Source organism: Mustela nigripes, chromosome 8, assembly GCF_022355385.1.
Source record: "Mustela nigripes isolate SB6536 chromosome 8, MUSNIG.SB6536, whole genome shotgun sequence".
Lineage (NCBI taxonomy): Eukaryota > Metazoa > Chordata > Mammalia > Carnivora > Mustelidae > Mustela > Mustela nigripes.
Genome location: NC_081564.1, coordinates 44557789 through 44582612, shown reverse-complemented (window position 1 = coordinate 44582612; position 24824 = coordinate 44557789). Strand labels below are relative to the sequence as shown.

The window sequence follows — 24824 nt, the reverse complement described above, 5'->3', positions numbered from 1 at the left end:
CACTCATGTCTGGTCCTTGTGCCATTCCAGCCTTTCCTGTCTGTGAGTATCCTGGCTGGTCCCTTGTTGGCCTGTCATCCTGAAATCACTATCTTCTATGGCTTTATCTTCCCTGACCACTGTTTACTAGCACTTCCACTTTCGCACAGGCAGACAGGAACTTCTGGGTGTGCAGATGCCTCATTGATGGGAATCAGGGATCCTGACAGATGTTTTGGGCCCATTGGCCCAGACTCCCTCATCCATTTCTGTTTGCTCTCTCAGGCACCAGCCAGGAGCAGAGATTCTCTAAGAGGCCTGCAGTTTCCCTGGGTTTCATCCCGAGAACAGGAGAAAATCCTTTTCCATCTGGAATTCACCATATTTTATCTGGGTGCTTACCTAACCCAGATTCAAGCCAGGAGGAAAACACGGACACTCCCATCTGACCTCCATCTCCCCCACTCCCCCACAGAAAACCCTCCTATCAAATCCTTTTCCCTCCCTTGGATGGTTCACCTTTTCTTCTCTGGAGCAATACCTCTCCACATCATCGCCCAACGCTCACATAAACAGGCTCTTTGGGGGCACCCGGAAATATTACCAAAAATGTCACCCTGCTCTAACTTGCTAGTATGCATTTCCTCCCAGAAGAAATCATATCACATCCTGCATGAAACTGAACTCCCTAAAAATGGCCATCTGTGGGGGATTCTAGACACTAGAATAGAGGAGTGGGAGAAATGTCTTTAGTTCTCTGGGCCTCTCACATCACCTCCAAGAAAAACTGCTTTCTCCTGTGGAAACGAGGGCCCCCACTAAGCAGGGTGTGTTGTGTGAACCCACCAGCAAAGCAAACAGAGAACCCGGGGAAAATAAACTGCTGGCCTCTCCTTCCTGGGTTTACTCACCCTCCTATGGGCTAAAAGATTCTGCCATAAAATGGCTGTATTATAAGCCCAAACCCCGATGTTGGCAATCACGCATTCCGGGTGTTCCAGGCACTGCCAGGTGCCTGTCTGTGTAAATGGGTTAACATCTCCGTCCTCATGTGTCGGGGATGGGGGTGCTGTTTGTGGGCACTGCCTTGCTGCTGGGCGGCTGCTGGGTGGTAGCAAGCGTCTCGCCTCCCCGGCAGGACGGGACCGCACCACTGTGGATTGCGTCGCAGATGGGCCACAGCGAGGTGGTGAGGGTGATGCTATTGCGCGGAGCAGACCGGGATGCCGCCCGCAACGTGAGTCTGAGTCACAGCTGCAGCACGAGGGGCCTGGGGGGACGGGGATGGGTAGTGTATGCCCCAAAGCTCCAAAACTCAGCCTGACTTAGACGTGAGGAGAAAACGCACCTTTATTTGGTCTGTAACTCCCCCGGGTTTTCCCCCAACCTCCACCGGCTCTTCAGCAGGAAAATAAAGTAAATGTCCAAGTCAGCTGAAACTTAGCAAATGCTGCCCACTCTCCCCAAGGATAAGATGTTTAATCATCGGAGATCCTTCTCCACCTGAGCTGACTCCTGGATGAACCCGGGAGAAATGCTGGAGGTAGGAGCCCGGGCCTGGGGCTGTCCTTGGGGGTGTCCTTAGCTGCAGCGCGTCTGGCTGCGCTGCGCCTCCTGTTGGCCCTGGACCGCAGTGCAGGTGGGGGCGCAGCGTCTTTGTTTTGGGGTCCAGTAGTGTTCCTAGGGCTCCACCTCACAGGGCTTCCCCAACTGCGGACACCTACACTACATCCCTCATTGGCCTCCACCTAGCAATGCTAATGTCACCTAAGTCTGTCTCGATGGGCCCCACACCAGGCCCTGTATGTAGCCCATAGGAACTAAGGGCAGCTTGGGGAGACCCTGCTGCCTGACCATACTATGCCATTTGCCTTTTGGGTTTGGTTTGGTTTGGTTTTTACAGTGTCTGGCCTTTTCACCCTTACTATTACCCTTGCTTATGTGACGCAACTCCCTTCTCCATGTCTGAGCCCGGAAGGGGTAAAGACACATTTCTGCTTACTTCACTGTCCTCTCTCCCACTTTATCACTTCTTCGCATATCTCTGAAACCAGAAAAGAAAAACCCTCTAATCACATTTTCTTTCTTCCTGATTCAAGCTAAATTAAACCTTTAGAGCAGACTGGGATAGTTCCTTGACTGCAGAATTCTGTGAACTGAATCCTCCAAATACAGCAATTGATATGTAAAAGCGGGGTGGGGGGGAGGAATTTGGAAAATCTCTTCCCAAGCCAAAAAGTGATGACAGAAACTGAATATAAATTTTTGCATTTTTGCATTTCTTTTTAACAGATTTCAGTCTGTCCCCTTCCTACTCACCACCTACCCATCCCCAACTACCACAGACAGATACCTAGGCCCAGTGGAGCAAAGTTGTATATTAGGCAAAGCAAAAAAAAAAAAAGCACATTCAAAATTTTAAAACAGTAAATACAGTTCAGTAATTATTTAAGTCATTAAAAATAGTTTAAAATTAATTTCACTAAGCCATGAACTACAGACAATGCCTCTTTGGTCCATCCATGTCCTAAAATACATTCTTTTTTTTTTTTTTTTTAAGATTGTATTTATTCATTTGACAGAGAGAGATCACAGTAGGCAGAGAGGCAGGCAGAGAGAGAGGAAGGGAAGCAGGGCCCCTGCTGAGCAGAGAGCCCAAGGCGGGACTCGATCCCAGGACCCTGAGATCATGACCCGAGCCAAAGGCAGCAGCTTAACCCGCTGAGCCACCCAGGCGCCCCCAAAAATACATTCTTGATGTCCCCCTCTCTCCAGTGTTACCTGGTGTTCTAAGGGACTGGAAGAGTCTGAATTCCCAAATGGCAGGGTTCTAAGAGAAGAAGTCACATATTTTGTCCAGCATTTGTTCATGCAGAACTGATTATGCTCTAAAATGCTCCCAGATTAAGAGACATGGCCTTTCCCCTTTCACCTGTTCTGACAAGTGTATTCCCGGTTCTCAACTAACATTTAGTTCTTAGCCATCATATACATATGTTAAGTCAACTTTTCTGTTCCACTCTGTTAAGGATGGTACAACAGCATTGCTCAAAGCAGCCAACAAAGGATATAATGATGTTATAGAAGAGCTGCTGAAATTCTCACCCACGCTTGGCATTTTGAAGGTAAGACTTAGAAATTTTACCAATCTATAAAAGAGAGGTTGAAAATTAAGAAGCCCATACCTGAGGCCTGCAGGAGAAGCTGAGATAATTCACATGGTTAGTTGCGTTCTTGAAAGAACTTACCTACAGTTTCTTAATGTTGGAGATTCATGGGCACTGGTTGAAATGGCAGGGTGATAAGAAGAGTGAACCAGAGGCTGTTGCTACTTAGTTTTCCAGAGGAAAAAAATAGTGGTAATTAAATCACTATCTTCATATATATATATAAAGATATATATATATATATATATATATATATATATATATATATCTCATAGGCCTAAAATCTTCCACAACTCATGAAATGCATAATTTGTGTCCTATGAAACTTGGGGGACAGGTGCTCATGTTTTTTCCTTTCATTATCTGGAGCAAAGATCCAGTTATCTTAGATGAAAGAAAATAAGACTCACATCCCCGGACACCCTAAAGGGTGTGTCAGCCTGGAGAACTGGGTCTACCAGGAGGCAGAGCCCCAAAATCCTTTTTTAAATTTATCCGTTTGAGACTAAGATATTTTAAAATTACAGTATAAACCAGGGTTTGGCAAATTTTTTCATAAAGGACCAGGGAGGAAATATTTTAGGCTTCATGGGCCATAGGGGCTCTGCTGGAACTGTTCGACTCTGCTCTAGTAGCTTGAAAGCAGCCATGGGGGCAAGGGATGGCTGCATTCCACGCACACTTTTTGAATGGATTGTATTTCTGGAATTTCATATTTTTATGTAGTACTCATCTTTTCATTTTTTTTTTTTTTAATCTCAGCTTGCCAGGACATAGAAAAACAATTGGCAGGCTCAATTTGGCCCACCGGCTGCAGTTTGAGGACCCCTAGTTTACATTACTGTTTTCCTCAATTGAGGACAGGAAACCTGTTCTAAACTTGAAACACTGGCTAGCACTTAGCCCTCGCTTTATTGACACATAAAATAGTCAACCTGTCCTTGAATGATCCCAGAGGCTTTGGGACACTCTATATCTAACCTTTATGTGTTTAGGCTCTATCCCTCTGATCAGCTGATACAGGCCTCCTGTCAGAATGCTGGCCCCTCTCTCCGTCCCAGTGACCAACTTCTAATCTTCCATGAGCTCAGAAGCAGGAAAGATACATTCATTAACATTGTTTGTAAAGTAAGAATAAATGGTCTGTGAAAGGGAGCTCTACAAATGAAAGAAATGAGCTTCAGAAATGGACTTTGTAATATCTAGTGGTGTTTCAAAGAGCTCTTTTTTGGCTTGGTATTATATTCTTAGCCATGTTACAAATAGATGAAGTTGACAAGTTGGTGAATATTTAGATGAGTGAAGTATCACCAGACAAGTGAGTTGTCATACATGTTATAAAAGTAAACATGCTGCTTTAGAAAGGAAAATGCTACTTTGCTGGAATTTTTCTGTAGGCATTATATTTTATTCTTTTATAAATTAAGAAAATAGTTTTTTTATTATTATTATTATTATAAATAGCTTGTAGACATATCCATCTTTTGAAACAGATGTCATGTGACTGCCCATCATTCTTATGTCAGGCTTGTTATATTCTCTTCCTCTCCCCTCCCAGAATCTGGCTATGTGTTGCACGCCGATGCTTCCTTGGTTTAGTAGATATTTGCAGTATATTTAATAAAATTTCAGCAACCCAACCAATGGGCCCTTTTCATGCTCAAGAATGCTCTACCTCGGGGCTTCAGGGTTTCCTCACTGCACGTGCTGACAGCCTGTGAGCCCACAGTGGTGCTCCCTCCCACCTCAGTGCATGGAGAGCAGGTAGCTGGGCTGACAGGTCGGCCCCTTGGTTGACCAGCCATTTCTCCAGGCTCGCTGGAAGTGCAAAAACTGTGTATGTTGCCCTTGAAGAAAAAATAAAATAATGTGGCATTATCACTTTTGCTGCAGCAAGTTCTAATATGTTTAAAACTGACGGACTGATCGCGAAGTCACGTGTACCCTGGGCCAGATTTCTTGTTTCACTTGCCAAAGGATGTTGGCAGTGTTTGCCTGGACCATCTGCTGGGGACTTGAGGACACTCTATTAGATGCTGACATGCCCTCAAGTGGGGGACTGTGAGGAAGAGCAAAGCTCTGACCCTAGTTTCCTCACTTAGGCTGGGCTATGCTGAAAGCCAGGCTCGGTGCTGATGGCCGTGAGCCCACTCCTGACACACACTGTCGTTTTCTCCTAGAATGGGACGTCAGCCCTCCACGCGGCAGTGCTCAGTGGGAATATTAAAACAGTCGCGCTGCTCCTGGAAGCAGGGGCGGACCCAGCCCTGAGAAACAAGGTATTGGCCTTTCCCTCCTTATCTTTTAACTCCCCTGGGCACCTGTGCAGAGATAAGGCGGTTTCTACCTAAGCCACGGATAACCCATCCCGTGCCCCCTGGGCAGATTTGTGTCACTTGCAAAGGGCCATTGGCAATACTTACACAGGCCCATTCACTGTGGGCTGCGGACCTGAGGATATGATTACATGCTGATGGGCCTTCGAAAGGGACTGTGAAGGAGAGCAAAGCTCTCACAGGTGTCTCATCACTCAGGCCGCCCCCCCCATCCCTTCTCTTCGTACCTGGGCATCGTGAGAGCATGTGAGGCTGTTGGTAGGTAGGAACGAGCAGTGTATCTAGATCCAGAAAATTAGGCTGAAAATCCCATATCTAGCAGGGGCCGTTGTGGGCTAACAGTGGTGCAGCCCTCCCAGGACAGGGGGCGGGGAGTATAGTTATGGGGCTGTGTCATCAAAGAAGTGTCCTAAGAACGTCCCCATTCTGGTAGTTTATTGCCATCCTGCATACATCCAACGTGCATATCTTGACACCTTCTTGGGGGAAATGCTATTCTACTGTTAATGGGACTTGGCACTGCTGTTCCAAACTAATCCATATCTTTCATAGGCCAACATCCTTAGTTTACAATTAAGTCAAACATGGAGGTGGGAAGATGCTCAATGCCCATTGTTTCCTATTCGACATCTGTGTGCACAGTCAAGTGTAGAACCCGGGAGAGGAGAGCAGCGTAGGGCAGGTCTTGAGAAAACATGGAACTATGAACTTTTAAAGGAGGAAGTAGGAGCAGAGCTTATCCATCAAGGGAGGTATGAAAAGCAGTTTTCACTTTATACTTCTATACTATTAGAGCTTTTATAAGTATCTAGTCCTGTGTTAATTTCTTTAATAATAAAAGCAAACACGCAGAACCTTTTTCATGACATTTTGGAAAGGAACCATTAAGAGGTGCAATTAGACAACATGCCAAGAGTCTCTTTTATTTTCATTTTACTTAGCATGTGGCATTATTATTTCCTCGTTCTTGCCATTAGAGTACTTGAAGATGTAACGCTTCTGCTTATCTCTTCCTGAGATACTCCCAATTTGTTTTCCATTAGCTGGCCTGGCTGTGTGATAAGGCAGCTGAAATCAGACTTGTACACTTATCTTTAGACCCTGGACCCAGACTTCCTAAAGAGATTGATCTTTCTCACTATGCCATCCAGTAGCTTATGGAAACTGAAACAATGTGCAGTTCTTTGTTTGTCTCCTAGGACTTCAGCAATCATGGTTATGGGGAATTTCCAGTGACCAAAATGCTGGACTTTGGATTGTCCCTAAAGCTTGAAAATACTCTTGAAAATATAGAGATATAGGGAAGAGCTGCTCATGCTGGAGTTTCATACACCAGCAGCCCTCAGAGAGCTGGGAGTTGTTGCCAGGGAGTTCTACCCGCATCCCATCCATCCACCAGCCACCCCAAAGAAGCCAGCCTCTTAGAGATAGCTCTAGAAGCAAGGGTGTTGGGATTTGGGCAGCCACCCAGGACTCTTGAGGGGGTATTCTTTGCCTTCCTTCATTGAACACACACTGAGGACCCACTAGATACCACGCGCGGTGCTGTGTACTGGGGAGACTACAGTGGATGGAGTTCCCTTCGTCTCTGCCTTCAAAGAGCTCAGAGTTTACTGAAGAATAAAGACAAACAAATTGTAGTACAGTGACAAGCGCTGTCAGCAGGGAAGTAATAAATGCTACTAGAAGCTTCCCAGAGGAAATGACTTCTAAGCTAATACAGAAGCAATCTGCTGCTGCAGGGGTGGAGTTCTCTGAGACTGCGACATGGAGGCCTCAGGACAGGGTAACCGATGGGCCTGATAGCTACTCCCCACACCGCAGCTGTCCCCATGGGTGCAGGCCCTGTGTTCCCGATACTCCCAACTGAAGATTCAGAACACAGCTTGTCCCGTCAGGATGGCCGAGCGATCTAAGAACACAGCTTGTCCCAAGAGCGGTTGGGAAGGAGAGTGTTTTGATGCTGTGGTATCGTGAACATGGGCCTGTGGTCCTGCCCCATAATGAATAAGATGGCCTTTGGGGGTTAGCCTGGGGCATCAGCCATCATAATAGTCCACACAACCTCAGCAACCTGAGAATTCAGTGAGGACCAACCTGGAGAGAGGAGGCATGAGACCAGGTTTCTAGAACTATATGGAGGACACCAGAACAGCAATGTGATTAATCAAAAGTTGACTACACAGTTTGAGGATATAAGGGTTTTTTTCAGTGATAAAGGTTACACATGGGAACTATAACTCAGGAAGCTTATTGGTAAAGTACAGCCTCTTAGATCTCCTCCTCTTCCTGACCATAGAGGATCCTCTGGCTGCCTGGCAGCCTGCTCACCGAGCTTCAGTAACCCACGTGGAACAGCCTTGTCATTCCTGAGTGTGCTCCGAGACTAGAAGGTGCTGACATCTGTCTACTGGGAGCATTTCCGTGCAGGGCCAGGCATTAGGCCTGCAGGAACTAATAGTAGAATTCCAAGGCCTGAGGGGCCTCTGGTCTACAGCAACACAGCATAGTCATCTCCTGCACAATTCAGTACAGCATCAGCATCAAGGGTCCTTTGTGGTGGGTTGGGGGGCAGCCACAGGACACGCTGTGCGGCAGACCATTTGTGGCAAACATAATTCCCAGCGACTCTGTGCATAACTCCCGACAAATGAAGTCCCAGCTAGCATGTGCGGGCCAAAGAGCAGGACCCAACCAAGAAGGAAGGGACTTCAGGAGTTTCACCTAGGATCAGGGTCTCAGGTAAAGCAGGGGGTTCCAGGTGTGACTCTGGGAGGAAAAAGTATGTGAGACAAGTAACATCTACATCCAAGCCCTCTCCTGTACTCTGGGTGCCTTTCTACCCTTTAACTGCCTCCCCTGAAATCCTGAGAACATCCCGTGATTCATCTATAACAACAGTTCTCAGTATGGTCTGTGGACCCCTGAGGGCCTGTAAGACCCTTTCATGAGGTCTAAGAAGTCAAAACAATACACTTAGTAATACAAAGATGTCATCTACCCTTTTCACTGTGCTGACATTTGCTCTAATGGTGTAGAAGCACAGTGAAAATCTGCTTCTAACGGTGCTTCTAACATTTGCTCTAACTTCTAGAGCAAATGTTGCTTCTAACATTTGCTCTAACGGTGACTGAAACTAGTGGCCCCTGACACCTGCCAGCAGGGGTATAAACTGTACCAGCAAATTATTTTACACAACCTTGTGAGTTACTTTACAGATTTTGTAAATTATTTCACACACATACCAGTTTTACTTAAGAACATCTTTGATGAAGCCGTGAACAATTTCAATTTTATTAAATCTGGATCCTTGTTACACATCTTTTTAATATTCTATGTAAGGCAATGGGAAGTATGCATCTGGCCTTCCTGGTCTCTACTCAGGTGCATGGTTATCTCAGGGCCATCATTAGAATAGCAAAGTGAGCCAAGTGCCTTTTCACAAAGTGCCATTTTTACTTCGAAGAACCACTGGTATCCACCATGTGAGCCTGACAGCTTCTTAAACTCACAGGCTTTTCTGATGAATCAGCGCTAATATTAATGAAGGTAATCTTTGGAGATTTTATGACCCCGTGTGTCCACATCTAGAAGATCTGCATAACTCATTGAACTAATATTTTCCAATTGGCTAGTGTGTGATGTTATAAATCATACATGGGGGAAAACACCAGCTGTAGATAGATAGATGTATGGCTTTTCCATGTAAAAAGTTCATTGGTATGGTTTCAGATTCCACACTGCAGTTTCCTTTAAGAAATTGTCCTTTGTTTAGTATGAGCGTAGCATCAAAGAACAATATCTCCAATGATTTGAAAAGGCTGTTAAAATCTTTCCTTCCTTTTCCAACTACCTATCTGTGCAAAGCTGAATTTTCTTTATATGCTTTAACCGAAACAACGATAGCTTAGATACAGAAGCAGATAAGAAAATCCAAATGTCTCCGAGTAAGCTACACATTCAACAGATAGGCAGATCTATTAAACAATGCTACTCTTATCCCTAGCTTTTTTGTTTTTGAAAATGTGGTTGTTTTTCATGTCATTTATAGTACCATGTAGTGCATTTATGATTTTTAATGAATTAAGGGGTTTTTTAATGTTCTTCCTTTCATTTCTAAGAAGTTAAAGGCAAAAGCTTATTGGGATCCTCATTAATTTTTAAGAGTGTAAAAAGGTCCTGAGACCAAAAAGTTTGAGAACCACTGCCCCATTACATTTATTTCATGGGATAAGGATTCACTCATGAAATAAATGGGTAAGGAATGTGTCTCAACAGCATGATGAGAAGAAAGGCCATTCAGTGAAACCCTAGTGTCAGGAGGGTCGTGGTGGCCACAGAAGCTGTTCTTGACCAGGTATTTCTTATTCTCTAAATGTTTCTTAACTCTGTTTTTTCAACAGATACCTGTCCTTAGTCTCAAGTCCCTAGTGGACACACTGCCCCATACTAATTAAATATAAAATATCAAATTTAACATTACCAGTGTTTATTGAGCACGTACTAGATGCACCAGGGATTGGGCTAGAAATGAGGATATGATGATTAATCATACATGGATGCTGGCCTCCAGGAGATCAATGTACTAGAGATATGGCTTAGAAAGAAAAATAACTCTAATGATGAAATAAGAAAATAACAGATGATATTTATATGATTAAAGGAGACCTTAAAGGCTTTAAAATAAGAGTGAGTCCAGTAGGGTTTTTTGCCAGCGGAGGAGTAAGGGGAGTCAGAGACCCTGCTTTGGAGACCCTAAAACCATCCCAACTGTGGGAATTCACTAATGTCTATCTTTTCTTCTTCGAGGCCAATGAACTTCCAGCAGAACTAACCAAAAATGAACGTATACTGCGTCTCCTCCGAAGTAAAGAAGGACATAGGAAGAGCTAACTTAGTTCCATATTCAACTGAAAGATTGAAACCCTAATCACATTGTCCAAAAAGAAATTGCTTTTCAAATAGTGTTGGAAATTCCTTGAAGCAAGGAAATGCCCAGAATATCCACCCTGGGTCCCTGACCTAGGGGAGCTGGGCTCTGTGCCCCGAGTCAAGAACAGAAAGGCTCAGGGACCCCTTACCCTCACATGAACTAATCACACTGGCCTTTAACCCCACCACTGTGGGGCCTGGCAGACTCATGGAGTCCACAGAAACTCATTTTAAACCACACTAAGTTGGGTCTCTCGGTTAAACTCTTAGAGTTAAACCATGGAAGAGGTTTAAACAAGATGACAAAAGCCTTTAAAAGACTGAAAGTCTGATCTTCAGTGAATCAAAGCACTCTGCTTTTGCATTAATTGTAAGTGTGCTAAAAGATATAGCTCAAATGTAAGAGTGCTAAAAGATATAGTTCCCTTGTATTTTACACATAGATGTATGTTATTCCAGTGTAAAATGTTTTCTTCTACCCAAAGATCGTTACCATGTTGATTTGGAAGCAATGATGTATAAATTCACATTAAAGAGCCACTTCTGACATTCCATGATGTGATTTTCCAAGATGGACTATTGAACTATAAAAAAGACAGATTGTTTATTTGCGAGGTGATCCTCATCTCATTCCTAACACGTAAAGAAAAAAAAAATCATATTTACCTAGAATCAATATTGTAGGTATGGTAAGATGTACGTGGCAAATTTGGAAACAGGAAATTTAGGCTTTGTCTTTTTGAACTTTTATTTTGGTTCTTTTGTTGGGAGTCTGCTTCCCATGCCATAACTTGGTAGGCTTAATAAGCTGTGCAGTCCTGTTGCTTGACACAATGACTTTGAGGTTTGGATGAAATGTCATATGCTAGTACAATATGTTGCTATTCTATTGCAGGAGTATAAGCAATAAAAGACTGTCATTAGTATTTAATAATGTTCATCTATGCATGTTCTTGAGCTGATTGATTTCAAAAAAGAAACCCAAGTTTTACTGAATTATTCCTTGAAGGGGAGTCAAAATTTATGTTCAATGTATTTTATAACCAATGGTGTCTAAATGCCTCAGTCAGTGCCTAATTGCACACACACACAAATTAGACCATCTTTCTATAATCTACCATAATAAACGCTGATGATATTTCTATTATTTAAATACTTCTTTAGTTTTCTTTTCACATTCTGTTCTGATTTCCAGCCAATGTTCTGTGCAAAGACATGTTAAGATGGAAGGAAATGCAGTCCTCCAATTTTTTTTTAACCAGCTTGCAGTGGTTCTCACTAAAAGCGTTGTCTTTAAGTCAGTCAATGATGGAATATAATTCTTGAAATTAGAGGATATTCCCTTAAAGTTTGTTATGATCAATAAAATAATCAATCAACACAAATTAGCTTACTTTAATTAATGTCACAAGCAAAGGCAGTAATGGGCCACAGAACCCCCAGACATGTCTAAGCCTAACTATGCAACAAGTCCACAATCTAATTTCGGAATAAAAAAATTAGAAAGTTCTGTCTGTATTGCTAAAATACCTGGATAGAAACCTTTTAGTAGCTAAAAAGCAGTGCCAATTTCCTCACTGACTTCCTTTTACTTAGCAAAATAATACCAATACACTCTCCCCCATGGGAATTTCATAAAACTATGTTCATTTTGAAGGGGAAGAGAGTGTGGCCTTAAATGCTTTCTATGTTTCCCCCTTTGTTAGCCCTCAGGCCAAAACTGGTTGCTCATCACTGATATAAATCAAAACAGTATTATGGACACTGATAACAAAGTTCCAAAAGACAAAATGGGTTGAAATCACAAACTCAACGTTTTCACTAAGATGTGTTGTCCTTGACATTTGTTTTAAGTGAGAAATGTTCTTGATCAATTTTAGGGCCATAAAAATGAATCTAGTAGCTTCAGCAATACTTAATGGAGGTTTTCCTACTATAGGTAAGAGGTCTCTAGCTTAGAAGGATCACATTTGTTCTGGATGAGATTATGACATTATCCATAGCAGGGAAGATGATTATAATAACTGCTCACCAGGGACTGAACAAAAAGTCTGTTATTTGAAATAAAATTGCATTTATTTGGCACACAGGTAAATGGTTCTTAATTATTATGATTCTTATTTTATGTTAATCTAATTCACAATTCAAAGAGCTCTGCATCTTAAGACAGAACTAGCAGTTCCTATGCAAATCATTTGTTAACTGAATTGTAAAAGTTTTCCTTACATCCATTTGTTGATGACATATTCCATGTTATAATTCAAAATAAAGTTAATGTACTACCCAACTTACCTTTGCTGCTTGTTCCTGTTTGTTTTTAATCAGAAGTTAGTTATTTCTATGTGATTTTTAATAGCATGGAATTTCAAAGTGAGTAATTCAGCTTTGTCAATAAATACATTGATATTTGGAAGCCTGAGTAGATCTTTAAGCTATATGATTTCATTGTTTTAACTGTGGAGAACTTTTATAATGATCCCACAAGGTCAGACAAAAAGTCTTGGGAGAGTCATGAAAGACTCTGAAAACAGAAACTTTGACTTGTACACTGTGATGACTTGATACCTGTAAGCATTGTGGAAGGATTCCCCCATCTAGTTAACACACCCATCACCTCATATACTGACATGTGTGTGTCTTAATTTGTATCTTATTGCCCGTGCTGCTGCTGGCTCTTCAGTCCCGTGCAGTGGCTTTGTCGTCTGCAGTAACCGATGGTTTCGTACAACCGTAAATATTTGTCTGGTAACATCATGTATCTGGAGAACTCTGTGACCATTCTGGCTCCCTTCCCTGCTGCCCCCATCCTTGGCAACCACAAGAAAGCTTTGTCTCATCGTTCTCCCACGTGGGAGACCTAGTCAGAGGAAAAGAGCACCCTTGGCGCCAACGGCAGTCTACTTGGGATTCCACAGAGATGCATTTTGGGGTGGGCAGATTAGAGTGGTAAGAAAACTGAGGTCCCAGTTGCACAAAATGGTTTCAGGGCTAGAACTGACTGAACCTCACTCAAGGGTAGTGACCAGGTGTGGTCTGCGGATCATGAATTACAGTGATAGAAACAGAAGGATTGTTACAGGCTAAGCACTTTACAAAGAGAATCTCCTAAGAGTTCATATGCATTTTCTCATTAACCCCTGACAGCCACACTACGAAACAGCCGTTACCCTATCTACATCTTGCAGCTGAGGAAACTGGCCTTGAGAGAAAACTTCCTCATAACATTGGCTTGGTGCTGTTCTCCATCCAATCTTGGGGATTTCATTTCTATAGTGGAGGAAAGAGAGGGGAGTGATGCCCAGATGCAGTCACAGTTGTCACCTCAAGGCAATGAGGGTGGTGAACACAGGATATATATATATACACACATATATACATTTATTATATTTATTTATATATTTAATATATTTATTATATTAATATATAAACACATATATGTTTATATATTAAACATAATAATATATGTTTATATATTAAACATATATGTGTTTATATATTAATATATATTTTTAAAATATTTTGAGGTAGAGGGACGCCTAGCTGGCTCAGTCCATGGAACATGTGACTTTTGACCTCAGGGTTGAATCTGAGCCCCAGTTTGGGTATAGAGATTACTTTAACACTTTAAAAACAGTTTTTTTAATTAAAAAAAAAATTAAAATTTAGAGGTAGAGCTAATGATAACTGGTGATTAATTGAACATAGAGATCAAGGCAAAGAGGGTTAGGATTATACTAAGATGTGGCAGGGGACCCTAGGACCTTCCCTAGGTTGGGTGATTTGCTAGAAAGACTCCCAGGGCTCATCATGGGGTCATATTCATGGCTAGGCTTACAGAAAAAGGATATATAAGAAAACCAGCAAAGGGAAAGAGAAATAGAAGATGGAGGGAACCAGGTTCAATCTCACAAGAGTTGTCTTCCAGAGGATTCTTCCAGTGGATTCTCGCAGGGGGAGCTCAATTCCTCTCACAATGAGACATGGCAACATTGACAAGTGTCTCCTGGGGAAGCTCATTAAAGACTTGCCCAGGCTTTCAGCTGGGAGCTGGTCACATAGTTATCCTCTGTCTAGCATTTAACAAAATCCCAGACTTTCAGAAGGAAAACAGGCATTCAGCATAAAACACATTGTTGGGTACAAACAGGTTAGGCACGGTAAGCCATTGTCATTAAGGGAAGGCTTTTAGGTCAGTGTAGGGAACTGTTACTTGTCAAGTCCCCAGATGCCAGCCCATGGTCAATCTCGTAAGCAAACTTTCTAACATTAGTAGTCTTGGGTCTGTTATGTTGATTCTTTTCCACTCCCAAGGCTTACATGGTGGATGGTGACAATAACTGGGTGAGAAGGAGGGAAGCAGAACTGGGGTGGGGACAGAGAGAGAGCGTCTGGACAGGTTCAGTTTAAAGAATGTGTGAAACAGATTCCAGAAGGCAGTTGGAAGCAGCAGCTTGATGTTTAGGACAAGACTGTTTCTACTGATTCAGGCATCAGGTGTATAGAAGTGATGGTCAAAGTCAGGGGGTGAATGAGGTCCCCAGGGAGACTCTGGGGAGAGGGGGAAAAACCTGAGAAGCGATTTTGAAGGATAAAGGGCAGTCCGCCTAGGAAATGAGATGAAAGGGACAAAAGCAGGAAGTGAAACACTTATCAAGGGAGGAGGAAGTCAAAGAAGTCCAGGAGGGTGGGCAACAAACCCCAAGCGGTGTGTGACCATATCACACAAGGGCTGGCAAATTCCAGACTCTTGCTCCACAACTTTGCCCTTGGTGAGCTTGTTCAGCCATGCAGAACTGTAGCCCTGAGATGCAGTCAAATGCTCTACCACTGAGCTATGTGCCCTCTAGCCCTGAGTTGGAAAAGACAAAGATGGCAACTGGTTAGGACCTGGAGCTAATGTTAAATGAAAATAAATGGTTGTCAAGTAATGATTCTAGCTGTGATAGGTAGAACTGTATTTGGGAAGCCAATCCTAACATTTTTTAGGAACCGCTGGCATCTATCAGAAAGCACTGCCTCTACTTTGTCACCGAGAAAGGAAGTACGGGCATACCTCAAAGATATATATGTCTGGTTCCAGATCACGCCGACAAAGTGAGTATCACAGCAAAGCAAGTCATGTGAATTGTCTTGTTTCCCAGTGGATATAAAAGCTATGTTTACATTACACAGTGGTCTCTCAAGGGTGCAATAGCTTTATATCTTTAAAAACAATGTAGGTGCCTTAATTAAAATACATTTTATTATTGGGAGGCCTGGATGGCTCAGTGGGTTAAGCTGCTGCCTTCAGCTCAGGTCATGATCTCAGGGTCCTGGGATCAAGTCCTACATCGGGCTCTCTGCTCAGCAGGGGGCCTGCTTCCCTCTCTCTCTCTCTCTCTCTCTCTGCCTGCCTCTCTGTCTACTTGTGATCTCTCTCTGTCAAATAAATAATAAAAATAAAAATAAATAAATAAATAAAATATACTTTATTATTAAAAACTGCTAACCAGCATCTGAGCTCTTGCGGGGGGCGGGGGTCTTGCCTCCATGTGTCTGGCCGCTGGCTGATGGGGGTGGTGGCTGCAGCAGTTTCTTCAGTAAGATGACAGTGAGTGATGTTTGCTGCTCTGACGCTTCCTTTCACGAATGATTTCTCTGTAGTGTGTGATGCTGTTGGATAGCATTTTACCAACGAGACTTCTTTCAAAACTGGAGTCAGTCTTCTCCAACTCTGTTGCTGTTTGATCAACTAGGTTTATGTAACATTCTAAACCCTTTGCTGTCATTGCCATGATGTCCACAGCATTTTCACCCTGTGTAGATTCCCTCTCAAGAAACCACTCTGCTCATCCATTAGAACCAACTCCTCATCCATTCAAGTTTGATCATGAACTTGAAGCCATGCAGCAATACCTTCAGGCTCCACTTCTAATGCTGCTACTCTTGCTGTTTCCAGCACATTCGCAGTGACTTCCTCCACGGATGTCTGGAACCCCTCAGAGTCACCCACTGGGGTTGAAGTCAACTTCTTCCAAACTCCTGTTAATGTTGATATTTTGACCTCTTCCCATGAATCACAAATGTTCTTAATAGCATTTAGGATGGTGAATCCTAACTAACGATGTACTTGTATGGTAACTAGCAATAAAATAAATAAATACATACATACATTCATAAATAAAATGTTCATGATATCTACACCTGAAACCAACATAACACTGTATGTCAACTATACTGGAATTAAAATGAAAAACAATAAAAAATAAAAACAACAACAAAAAAATAGAATGGTGAATCCTTTCCAGAAGTTTTTCAAAATACTTCGTCCAGAACCATCAGAGAGAATCACTATCTGTGGAAAGTATAGCCTCATGAAATGTATTTCTTCAATAATAAGACTTAAAACTCAAAATGACTCCTTAACCCATGGGCTGCAGATTGGATGTTGTGTTAACAGGCATGTGAACCACATTCATCTTGTTACAGAACCAATGTGCGTCCACTCTTCGGTGAGTTATAGACAGAAACCACACCCGGTGGGGCTCCCTCACAAAGTCTTCTTACCTTTAATTATAGAAGCAAGGAGATCATGTGGAATGACTCTCCAAACCTGGTTGAGCAGACTCATTTTATGAGGTGGGGAGGGATAGAATATTCAGAGGAGATTTTAACATTATAATAAAGATGACAAAGCCGAGGTAACTTGGTAGGGCACTTTCTGATTCATCTGAGCAGGCATGGGGTCTGCTCAAATGTTTCTCTTCCTGTTCCAATTTGTTGGTTAGTTTCTAAAAGATGAAATTGATAGTTAGAAGCTTCTAGGTGTTTCCTGAGTCCGGGGGAAACATGGGTCATGCCAGTGACAATCTCATGGTTCATCAGAGGTCTTGGGTGACCAGGTGATTTGCCGATGAACAGTAATATTTTTAAAGGAACCTTTTTTTTTCTTATTTTTTTCCTCAGAGCAGTAGATCTCAACAGCAGGCTTAAAATATACAATAAACTATGTTGTAAACACGCAAGCTGTCATCCAGGATTTGCTGTTCCATTTCTAGAGCCCAGACAGATGATTGAGCATAATTCTTTAGAGGCCTACGATTGTCAGAATGGGTCAATGACACTGGCTTCCACTTTTAAAGTCACCAGCTGCAATAGCCCTGAAACAGTCAGCCTGTCCTTTGGACTTGGAAGCCAGGCATTAACTGCTCCTGTCTAGCCATCAAAGTCCCAGATATCATCTTCTAATATAAGAATGTTTCATCTACATTGAAAATCTATTTAGTGTAGTCTCCTTCGTTAATGACCTTCAATCTTCTGCAGCTTCTCTATCCGCACTTGCTGCTTCACCTTGCACTTTGAAGTCACGGAGGCGGCTTCTTACCTTAAACCTCATGAACCACCTTGCCCCAGCTTCAGACTTTTCTCCTGCAGCTTCCTCACCTCTCTCAGCCTTCCCAGAACTCAAGAGAGTCAGGGCCTGGCTCTGGATTAGGCTTTGGCTTAAGGGAATGTTGTGGCTGGTTTGATCTTCTATCCAGACCTCTCAGACTTTCTCTGTATCAGCAATAAGGCGGTTTCACTTCCTTATCATTCATGTGTTCACAGAAGTAGTGCTTTTTATTTCCTTGGAGAATTTTTCCTTTGCATTCACAGCTTGGCTAGCTGGTGCAAGAGACCCCACTTCCAGCCTGTCTCGGTTTTCAACATCCCTTCCTCGCTAAGTTTAATCATTTCTAGCTTTTGGTTTAAAGTGAGAGACACGCGACTCTTCCTTTCACTTAACCACTTAGAGGCCACTGTAGGATTATGAATTGGCCTAATTTCAATATTGTTGTGTCTCAGGGACTAGGGAGGACCGAGAAGAGGGAGTGGGAGGGGGAATGGCAGGTGTGTGGAGGAGTCAGAACACACTAGAACGCACTACATCTATCAGTCAAGTTCACTGCCTCATATGAGAGAGCAATTCATGGGGCCCCTAATTACAATAGCAGCACCAAAGATCACTGATTGCAAATCACCATGACAGATAGGATAACAATGCAAGAGTTTGAAATATCGCAAGCATTATGAAATTGTGACACAGAGACACTGATGAGGGAGCAGAAGGCTGGCTGAGGACAAAGCAAAAGCTGGTACCTTACACTCCCTCTCCCCCCTACCTCGGTGACAGTGAGACGTGCCTCAGGCCCCCTTGGCTGCCCTAAAAGATAACCAAATAGTTAACTTGCAGAGATCACAATCCTGCAAGACAGGAGTCTCCCTTGGTTTACAAATATCCTTGTGATTAACAACAAAGAAGTTATCAATAGCCTAACTTCCAGAGGCAAGCAACTCCATTCCTAAAGCTCTAACACCGCCCTCCCCTCCATAAAACTGAAGGAGGCTGAGATGAAAGGAAATATAAGTAAAGTTAAATTTCTTCTAAACCTAAAGCTCATTGACAAGGATGTGTGTGATAGGAGGAATATGGCATTCCACCAGGAAACTCCCAACTGTCTTCATGTTAGTGCCTCGTTAGAGGAAAACAATCTTGGCTTGACAATAACCAGGCCTCCAGTATCCTGACAGTCTTCTTTGCTGTGACAGCCCTTCTGAACACCCCCTTTGTCCTCACCTACCCAACTCCTGTGTATATAATCTGCCACTCCTCAGGATATTGGAGCAGCAGCTCTTCCTGCCCACAGGTCCTGTCCCCGTGCTTTAATAAACCACCATTTTGCACCAAAGATGTCTCAAGAATTTTTTCTTGGTCATCGGCTCTGGACCTCACCCCACCGAACTTCACCTATGTTCTAGAACTTCATCAACACCAAGTGAGCAAATGTTAGAAAAATGGTGCCAGTAGACTTGCTCGACGTGGGGTTGCCACAGACCTTCAATTTGTTAAAAAATTCAGCATCTGCAAAGCACAATAAAGCAAAGCACAATAAAGTGAGGTGTTCCTGCACCTGGTGCCACACCCTAGAGATGCAAGATGGGTGTGGTTGCAGCCTCAATGGGCCTATGAGTTCATGTTTTTGTTACCTTCCTGGAAAAATGAGAGAAACTACATTTATCTCTGCTGGTCAGTTGGTTTAGTGAGCGTTATTTCACTGTGAGGAGATGCTAAAAATAATCAGTGCATAGAACCCTGCGGGGCCCTGCTGTAATAAGCCAACCGTATTAGGATTTCTCATGCCTTTGTCCAATGTCAGCTCAGGCTCTTATACTCACCGGTGCTTCAAAATATGGGGAACAACAGGTAAAAAAAAAAAAAAAAAAAGTGTTCTCTAGAAAAAAAGTGGAAAAATGTATTCCACATTCCACTGGCTGATGGCCCAGCTCGTGTCTGTAGTCTACTTAACGTACCAAACACAGTGAGATAAACCACAGCTGAGACAGGTGTTTCTCCCGGCTCTCCCAACTAGACTTAGCCCTCAGTTACATAACTGAAGCATTAGTGGGTCTGGAAAGTCTTAGAATCTTTTTCTGGTGGCCTCACCCTTAATTTTAGTCATACTTTAAGATGATTGTAAAATATATCTCAAGTCAGGCTTTTACCAATTGAAGGAAGCTAATGAAAGATCTTGGGTCTTGAATGCCTTGTCCGCTTTGTCTCTGATGACAGAAAGAATTTCTCCTTCCCTCACCACTGTCTTCTGTTCTCCCTTCACTAGGATTTCACCTTCGGATTTTTAACAAGGGAAATGCTGCTGTTGCTCTCACTTTCCCATGGTTGAACTTTTAAGACTAGCCCTAGGAAGAAAGTCTTCAGGGCACCTGCGTGGCTTGGTTGATTAAGTGACTACTTTTGGCTCAGGTCATGATCCTGGAGTCCCAGGACTGAGTCCCACATTAGGCTCCCTGCTCAGCAGGGAGTCTGTTTCTCCCTCTGATCCTCCCTCCCCTCGTGTTCTCTTTCTCTCTCTCATTCTCTCTCAAATAAATAAACAAAATCTTAAAAAGAAAGAAAGTCTTCAGTTTATAGGAGTTGGACTCCTATTTTAGGAAAGATCAGACCCCAAATACCTCAGGCAAAGGGAATTGTGTCATGTGACTGAATCCTTAGAGAGGGGAATGCCACTGTGAGACAGTAATGGCCAAGTTTCAAGTTACTCCTGCGTTGGTAGGAACCTCTCTGAGTGGAAGTCACATGCAGCCCATGGCTGGATGGACACTCAAGTGACCTCACCAGAGAGGCTGTTTTACTGTAAGTAACCCCCCATTTCTGAGTCAGTCCTAACCACTGGCATCAAAGTCACGAGTGATAGTCATGTCAGCTGTTTTAAATGAGGATGTCTATAAAATTGGGCTTAAGAATGGAGCTTTAAAAGGCTCTTGCAGATTCCAAAACAACTGAGTGCGCATTTCAAACAAAAGACATGTTCAAATCAAGTTTATTTATAACAGCTTAAATTGGGAACACCCCAAATCCCAGTACACCATGGGATACTACTCAGCAATAAAAAAAAAAAAAGGTGAGTTAGCGCTCTGAGTAATGGGGATGAGTGTCACACCCACATATCCGACAAGGCTGTGAAAGAAACCTGACCCAGGGACTGATTCCATGGACTTGAAGTTGAAGAGTTGGCAAAATGATTTATAGTGAGAGAAGTTGGAACTGTGGTTACCTCTTGGTTGGACGGGGGTGATGGTGTTGACTGGGAAAAGGCCTAAGGAAGCCTTTGCGGTGCTGAAAATGTTCTTTTTATTTTATTTATTTGTTTGACAGACAGAGATAACATGTAGGCAGAAAGGCAGGCAGGGAGAGAGGGGGAAGCAGGCTCCCTGCTAAGCAGGGAGCCTGATGCGGGGCTAGATCCCAGGACCCTGGGATCATGACCTGAGCCGAAGGCAGAGGCTTTAACTCACTGAGTCAGCCACCTAGGCGCTCTGCTGAAAATGTTCTATAGCCTTCCTCTGCGTGATGGCTGTGTGGATCTGTGGTAACTTGCCTCCAAGAAGGTCTCCTATGCTTTCCTCCTTTTTGTGGAGCCAGTGTTAACTGCTAGTCCTGGACCTTCCTTTTTTTTTTTTTTCTTTTCTTTCTTTCTTTTTTTTTTTTAAGGCAGTCCATGAGCATAAGTTACAATGTCTGTGAATGCCACAGGAAGTTCTTTGACATTAGCTCCAAAAAGGGACCAAATTCTCCATCAGGCCCCAGTAGACACAGTGCCTAGGGCCTCTGATACTTTTAAGTTCACACAGAAATGTTCTAATTTCTATTTCTTTTAAAATTAGAAGAAAAATAAGAACGTAATGATAGGACTATGTAATAATGAAGCCAGCCTGTATTATATTTGTCTTTATATCCTACAGTTGCAAAATGTGTTTTTTTTTTAAACTAACATATAATGTATTATTTGCCCCAGAGGGCAAAATGTGCTTTTAAGTGGTTGTTTTGGAAGGAGGAAGGGGCACCCAAAAGCAAAGATGCCTACGACCCACAAAAGTCATAATACAGTCCTGAGCAACAGGAGGGGTGCTATGGACTGAATCGTGCTCCCTCACCCCCAGATTCATAAGTGTTTAAGCCGCCCAGTCTGTGGTATTTTGTTCTGGCAGCCTGAGCTAAAACAAAGGGAATAGATGAATAAAGTAAGCAAAGAAGGGCTGGGTCCATCAGCATGGGCTCAGATATCCCCAGGTGAAGTCACTTGCTTCCTGGTACACCAAAGGCCCAGCTCTGTCTTCATTATCTGTTATTGAACTTCACTCTTCATATTAGAAACCAGGCAAATTTGTGGCACAGGTTTGTGCCATCGTTAGGTATTCTTTTTTCTTTGCCCACTTATATCATGGCCTATTTTGAAGTTTCCAAATCAGCATGGGGACAAAATTTTCTATATTGGAAGGATTCAAAGGCATTTTGTTGTAATAAAATTTTATTAACATGAATATCCTGTTCAAAGTGCATGCCAAGTCTAGAAGATGAGGTACAGTTGATGTTTAGTCAATGAGGTAACCCACAAGAGGGTTAAAGAACATGTTTTATGGAGAACGGTGTGATCATCTGGGTTGAATACACTAAGAGGTCAAGTGAGATGACAGCCAAGGGGTTGTCATTAGATACAGCAACACGAAAACCAATGATAACTTTAATGAAAACAGGTATCCCTGTGATTATCCGGGCTTTGTGGGAAGAGTGGAGCTGGCCCCTTACATTACTCCTTACAGCAAAATAATTCCAGATCATGATTTCCATGGAATTATTAAAGGTCTAGAGGAAACTATGGAATAATTTCTAATGCTACAAACTAGTAAATAAGTAAAAGTATCTGTAACATATATGCCAGGTAAACAGGTTAATTTTCTTAGTAAATAGAAAACTTTTACAGGTCAATATGAAAAAGAAAATAAGAGAAAATAAAAAACAGACAAAGAGAAATCATTTATAAATGTACGAAGATTCCTTTTTTTAAAGATTTTATTTATTTATTTGACCGGCAGTGATCACAAGTAGGGAAAGAGGCAGGCAAAGAAAGAGAGGTGGAAGCAGGCTCCCTGCTCAGCAGAGAGCCCGATGTGGGGCTCGATCCCAGGACCCCAGGACCCCAGGACCCCAGGACCATGACCTGAGTGGAAAGCAAAGGCTTTAACCCACTGGGCCACCCAGCCACCCCAAGTGTACAAAGATTATTAATCTCACTTATAATTAAAAAAATACAAATTAAAGCATCACCACTTTTAAAAATAAGACTACACATAGAAAGCCAGACCATGAAGGGGCATCTGGATGGCTCAGTTGATTAAGCGTCTGCCTTTGGCTCAGGTCATGATCCCAGGGTCCTAGGATCCAGCCCCATGTCAGGCTCCTGCTCAACAGGATGCCTGCCTCTCCCTTTCCCTCTGCTCCTCTTCCCAGCTCCTGCGCTTGAGCTCTCTTTCTTTCTCTCTGTGTCAAATAAATGAAATCTTTACAAAATAAAATAAGTAAAATCACAGATGCCATTTTTCATCTATCAGAATGGCAAAGAAAAGGGTTGCCAAGGAGGTGGGCATCAGGCACTTCCACATGTTGTTAACAAAGGAAGAAATTGCAATCTCTTTGGAGGGCAATTTAGCCAGAATGAAAACATTTCCTTTGAGTCAATGATAATTTTTCCCAACAGCCCTACATGTACACTATTGCAAGGATTTAGGCACAAGGATGTTCATCGCATTATTGTTTCCAGTAGCCAAAGTGACAAACTAAATATATCCAAAAGGATATTGATTATGTAATAGATCAAAACTACTAACTTGAATATTTCTAGATTTCCCCGTCCGTCAGCAAGGTAAAGAAAATTTTGCTTGAGGTCAACTTTTCCATCTCTCTCCTTATGGTAAATGTTCAATAGCTTTTAGACTTTTGTGATACAGTATCACGAGGAAAGCAGTGGACACAGAAAGATGCAAAGCTTTGTGGAATCCAGACACGCTCAGGAATGTGAGGAAGCATATAGAAGAAAGAAGGTGAATTTTTGCAGTATTACTGGTGCCATACAAACCCTTCATATATACCAGAAAGGCACTTTGAGACTTGAGTAATTCCGAAGTATTGCTGGTTGGTGAACTATATTTTACTGACTTAGGTACTGCCCTGAGACTGCCCCCTATCACTCTGGGTTCAGGAATGTTATATACCCATAATAAAATCCTACAGAGCTTGTAGAGGTAGTGAGGTGGAGAAAGCATATTGTTAAATGTGGGGGGAAAAAAGCAAGCTTCAAACTGTGTATAGTATGTCCCACTTATTTTTTTTTTTTTTTTTTTTTAGTATGTCCCACTTATTTTAAAAGTCCATATATTATATTCACATATATACTTTCAAATGCAGAGTTTTCCAAAGATGTTTCTGCGTATTTATAAAGATGTGTGTCTAATAATTTCATTTTCCCTCTTATTTTCTCTTTTACTATTATGCAGTCAACGTTCAATGGTATTTATAATGATAGCGGTATTAAATATTACCTAAGCTAACAAAAAATCTCTTCTAGGATCTCAACCGTGTTAAAACAATTTTTACAGAAAGAAAAAATACACCACAGTGTAACATTACCCATGATGGAATTATAAAGTATTTTTATTCTGTCCCTAAACTTTTGTGTATTTTCAAAGTTTCTACTATAAGTATGAATTACTTTATCAACAACAACAACAACAAAAAAAACCCCACATTTCTCTTAGATATATGATAGTTTATTTTTAAAATATTTCCTAGATGTTTGGGTATTTTTGAAGTCGTGCAAAAGAACTAGAAAAAAAATGGCTAAAGGTCTTTTTGTTATGGTTTTGGTGAATAGTGAACATAATGCGTGAGGCCTCAAAATTTCTGCCCATCCCAGAAATGCCTCATATTTCCTTCACTCAAGTAAATTATTTAGTGAAGACTTTTTTTTTTCTTTTTTCCATTAGGACTTGGCTAAAATTGGAAGGCTAACTAATCCTTCAGAATCCCAGGAATCCA

General features: G+C 42.3%; 1 protein-coding gene across 3 annotated transcripts in view; it reads left to right on the top strand.

Annotated features, from left to right (window-relative positions):
* ANKRD29 (ankyrin repeat domain 29) overlaps positions 1-12705 on the top strand; it is a 54447-nt gene extending 41742 nt beyond the window's left edge. For 2 of the 3 annotated variants that reach the window (XM_059409362.1, XM_059409363.1), the window contains 4 exons: positions 1118-1216; positions 3009-3104; positions 5327-5425; positions 10292-12705. In XM_059409362.1, coding sequence (XP_059265345.1) covers positions 1118-1216; positions 3009-3104; positions 5327-5425; positions 10292-10375 — 378 coding nt within the window. In that variant the 3' untranslated portion in view covers positions 10376-12705. The remainder of the gene's footprint in view (positions 1-1117; positions 1217-3008; positions 3105-5326; positions 5426-10291) is intronic. The other variant, XM_059409364.1, reaches the window with a different exon arrangement.
* The last annotated feature ends 12119 nt before the right edge of the window (positions 12706-24824 follow it).